Source organism: Prosopis cineraria, unplaced genomic scaffold (assembly GCF_029017545.1).
Source record: "Prosopis cineraria cultivar Desert tree isolate PC_DT_omini unplaced genomic scaffold, ASM2901754v1 PC2, whole genome shotgun sequence".
Lineage (NCBI taxonomy): Eukaryota > Viridiplantae > Streptophyta > Magnoliopsida > Fabales > Fabaceae > Prosopis > Prosopis cineraria.
Window position 1 is genome coordinate 47,336,677 of NW_026555333.1, and position 3,961 is coordinate 47,340,637.

Here is a 3,961-nt window from a genome sequence, read left to right on the forward strand (position 1 = left end):
ACTCCTCTGCTTTTCTTTTATATATCCTTAATTTGACCATACATAAAGCGTCATATATAACTTTTGATTTTTCTCTGTATCCATTCACAAGGAAGTTGCGCCGTAATTTCCGAGTCTTGTCCCACTTATTCGTCAGTTCTAGAACACCATGTTAAATTCTTAATTGCTTGTGCAACTTATTCTCTGTTGTCTTGATGCATAATTCCAAACTATTCTCGTGCAAATTTTAAAAACAGTTGCACCATTTCAATTTTTTAAAAAATCCTTCATACATATTAAATTGCTTTTATTTAAATTTAGGAGCAAAACAAATAGAAAGTAATTTAATTTTAAGATAATTTAATTTTATTAATTATTTAACTAACTTTAGTTTTTGTTAGAGTTGAAGATATGAGTCGAGTTATATATGTTGGTCCAAAAAACTTAATATAAAGGTTGGTTGAGTTAAAAAAATTGACCTAAATAAAAAAAAATATATTTTTTGGTCTGCAATAGATAACTCATAAACTAACCCTAAATAGTTTAGAGTTCATCTATTTAACCCATATTATTTATAAAAAATTTAACAACTTTGAAGAATAAAAAATTTAGGGAATTTTGTTACTACAACCCTATGAGTGAATTTGAAATGAATCATGATGGTGATGAAATGGATGCAATTTTATACATCCATGATGTGATTTTTATTAGATGTGAATGTCATACTGGAACTTATCAGTTAGGCACATTTTTTTTTTCAAATTCATGCAAAAAAAATTATGAGTGGGTGGTTGATAACTCATCAACCGGTTGGCATTTTTGTTAATCCATGTAAAAATAGGTTGAATCTATCCTAATTCATATTTTTTTTCAATTATATAAACCAACTCATTTAATTTGGGTTTGCCCATATTCTAGTTCTAGTTAATTTTGATATAAATTTGAAAATTTTTCTTTTAAATAATAGAGGTAAAATTGGAATTTTATTATATTTTTAGATAAAATTAGTAACTTGATTACTACTTATGAAAATTATATTTAATTACATTTAGGGTTTATTTTATAAGATTTGATTTAGAGTTAATTGAGTTTGTATTTAGTTTGAATTTATGAGTGAATTGCATAATTTTGTAAATTAAAAAATATAAAAATGATAAATTCAAAGAATTAAGTTGAGAGTTTTCAAAATCTTGATATTAAGTCGATGAATATAATGCAGATTCTATTGGATTGTCTTTTTATATGATCATCTTCATTTTTCTCTCTCTTTTATCTCTTATTACTTTTTAATTTTCAACTAAAATTCGGTTAAGTCAATGTACTTTTATCAAGTTACTCTATTTATTCTAGTGCATCGCACAGAACAATTGCAATCTTTGACAGGGAAGATCAAGTTATCAACGACAAGTCGACTGCATGCTGCCCGAATACCACGGATTATTGACTTTATTACCAATTCCAGAACTATTACGTCCTCTCTCCATCCCAATATATATGTGTGTGTGATATTTTTAATCTAATCATGCAAATAAATAAAAGTTTTAAAAAACATTTTATATATAAAGATGAAGACAGTATGTATTATATATATATATATATATATATTTTGTGTGTGTGTGAGCGTGTGTATCATCACATTGTCAAGATGAATATATGCATGATACACACAGAACCAATCACCTCAACCCACTTCAAAGAAGAAGAAAAGAAGAGATAAACTGAACGCGAAATATTAGTGGTTTTATTTGTGGGTCCTCCATCGTGGACGACGTCCCGATGAATCAAATATTATTTGCTGTTTATATTTCGTCATCGTAGAGATCTGGAAGCTGGGGCTTCGTTGGTCCCTGGATCAAACGCTGGTGCTTTATTTGACTGATTTTGCGATGATCATCTTCAGTCAAGGACCAGTCGAAGATGTGGAGGTTCTGCTTCATTCTATCTTTGTTGTAGCTCTTTGGCACGAACGTCACTCCTTGCTCGTAGAGCCATCTCAGGCAAACCTGAGCGCTGGACTTGCCCCTCTCTTCTGCTATCTCCTTCACCACATCGCTCTCCATCGCCTCGTTCGGCCCCCTGCTCGCTCCCTTCCTCAGCGGCGAAAACGCCGTCATCACTATCCTTTTCTCCCTGCAGTATCCCAGAAGCTTCTTCTGCTGCCACGCCAGGTTCATCTCCACCTGATTCACCGCGGGAGGAATGGTGGCGAATGAGAGCAGATCTTGGAGCTTCTTGACGGAGAAGTTGCTGACTCCGATGGCCCTGGCGAGGCCGAGTCTCTGGCACTCTTCCATGGCGGCCCACACTCCCTTCAAATCCAGAGGCACCACGTCTTCTGCCTCTATGGGGAACGCGAACTTGCCTGGCTTCGCAGCGATGGGCCAGTGAATTAGATACAGGTCCAAGTACTCCAGCTGAAGAGTCCTGCACCACATAACCACCAAACATGATCATCAACATTCCAACTCTGGTAAATAAAATATTTCATTCAACCAATCAAGACACTGGTTAAATAATTTATTATTCAACTTGTCCTGACCAAGTTTTCAATACTATGATTAGTAGAGTATCCCAGAATTCAGACCTGAGAGAGTTCTGGAGGGCAGGAAGAACGAGGTGAGGGTGGTTGTTGGTGCACCAGAGCTTGGAGGTGACGAAGAGGTGTTGTCTGGAGGGGACGAGTCCGAGCTCGAGAGCCTCTTTAATGGCTTCTCCGAGAGCAGCTTCGGAGCCATAAGCAGAGGCAGTATCGAAGTGGCGATAGCCCTGCCTTATGGCTTCTATGATGGCTTCTTTCGTGTCGGCCTTGCAGGTGAAGTCTGGTGCAGAACCCATCCCTATCACTGGCATCTTCACTTCCCCAGAGGAGGATCCTAAAACCACCGAAGGAATCTCAGAAACTGGCATGTTTAGTTGCTGCTAAGTTATAAACTAGTAAAGATATATAGCAGAATTGAAAGTATAGCTAATGGGATATAAGCTTTTCTGCTTTTGGGTGAGGTAGTTTAGGGAAACATGTCCTTTTATAGTTGAGTTCCATGAGAGATATCCATAGTACGTAGCTGGTGGTAAGGTGGTCGTTGCATACATTTAGTATGTTTCTTTTGTTTTGTTTTTTTTTTTTTTTAAATCGTATTTGGCACCTTTTTTTTGACTTGTATGCTTTAGCTGATTCAATGGAATATGCTTCGAGTTTTTTGACTTGAAGTATTGTTTATTTTCTTCATTCCCACTGATCCAATGCATCGATCTTTCTACTGTCATTAGCTTTTCTGATCAATGTTTTATGAATTAAAACTCAGTTTTTATATGGAAACAAATGAGCGGCCAAAACAACCTATTTGGTGTCTATTTTCAAAACAAAAAAATTAAAAATTTATTTATACAAGTATTGTGGATTTAATTATTTTCAAAATTGTTTTTATTTTGTTTTAAAAGAAAAAAAAGGGAAACATCTTAAAGTTATTTCATGTTTTTTTTATTTTTAAAACACAGTACATTTTATGCTTGAAAAATATAATTAGTTTGATCAATTTTTATCATAAACTGTACCATCATATTATCCACTTATAATTATCACTATTATCCTGTTTTTTAATTTAAAAATGTTTTCAAATTAATATAACTAAACAAATTTTTATTTTGTTTTGTTTTGAAAAATAATTTTAAAAACAGTATGATAAAATAATTTAAATTAAAAATAAAAAAATGAGAACAGTAAGGAAATAGGTCCTTAGAAAGCTCAGCTTGAGAATTTTTGAAAGATTAAAGCTTAGTTAATTGGAAGCTGCCGGGGTAACAATAAAGTCAGAGTCATCGGTTGTACCGCTGAAGCTTCGAAGCTTGAAATCATATCACTCACGATTGAGTTGCTAATTACTCTAAATCATACTTTTTTTATTTATTGATTTTTTTAACATATTTTACTAAAATTAAGAAAAATTTTACACTAACTTTATCTTAAAATTTAATAAGTTTTTAA

At 33.5% G+C, this 3,961-nt stretch overlaps 1 protein-coding gene across 1 annotated transcript; it reads right to left on the reverse strand.

The window, feature by feature from the left end:
* Positions 1 to 1,512: 1,512 nt before the first annotated feature.
* Positions 1,513 to 2,990, reverse strand: LOC129301943 (NAD(P)H-dependent 6'-deoxychalcone synthase-like). Its single transcript, XM_054940571.1, has 2 exons — positions 2,564 to 2,990; positions 1,513 to 2,403 (listed from the first exon to the last, which is right to left on the reverse strand). Exons 1-2 carry the CDS (start codon positions 2,884 to 2,886, stop codon positions 1,779 to 1,781), a joined length of 948 nt encoding a protein of 315 aa, XP_054796546.1. The 5' UTR covers positions 2,887 to 2,990; the 3' UTR covers positions 1,513 to 1,778.
* Positions 2,991 to 3,961: the final 971 nt, after the last annotated feature.

Excerpts from the sequence above, each read along its gene's own strand:
- LOC129301943 (XM_054940571.1), bottom strand. The coding sequence starts at position 2,886 with ATGCCAGTTTCTGAGATTCCTTCGGTGGTTTTAGGATCCTCCTCTGGG. Across the intron at positions 2,404-2,563 it reads GCCCTCCAGAACTCTCTCAG|GACTCTTCAGCTGGAGTACT; the intron begins GTCTGAATTCTG and ends TATGTGGTGCAG.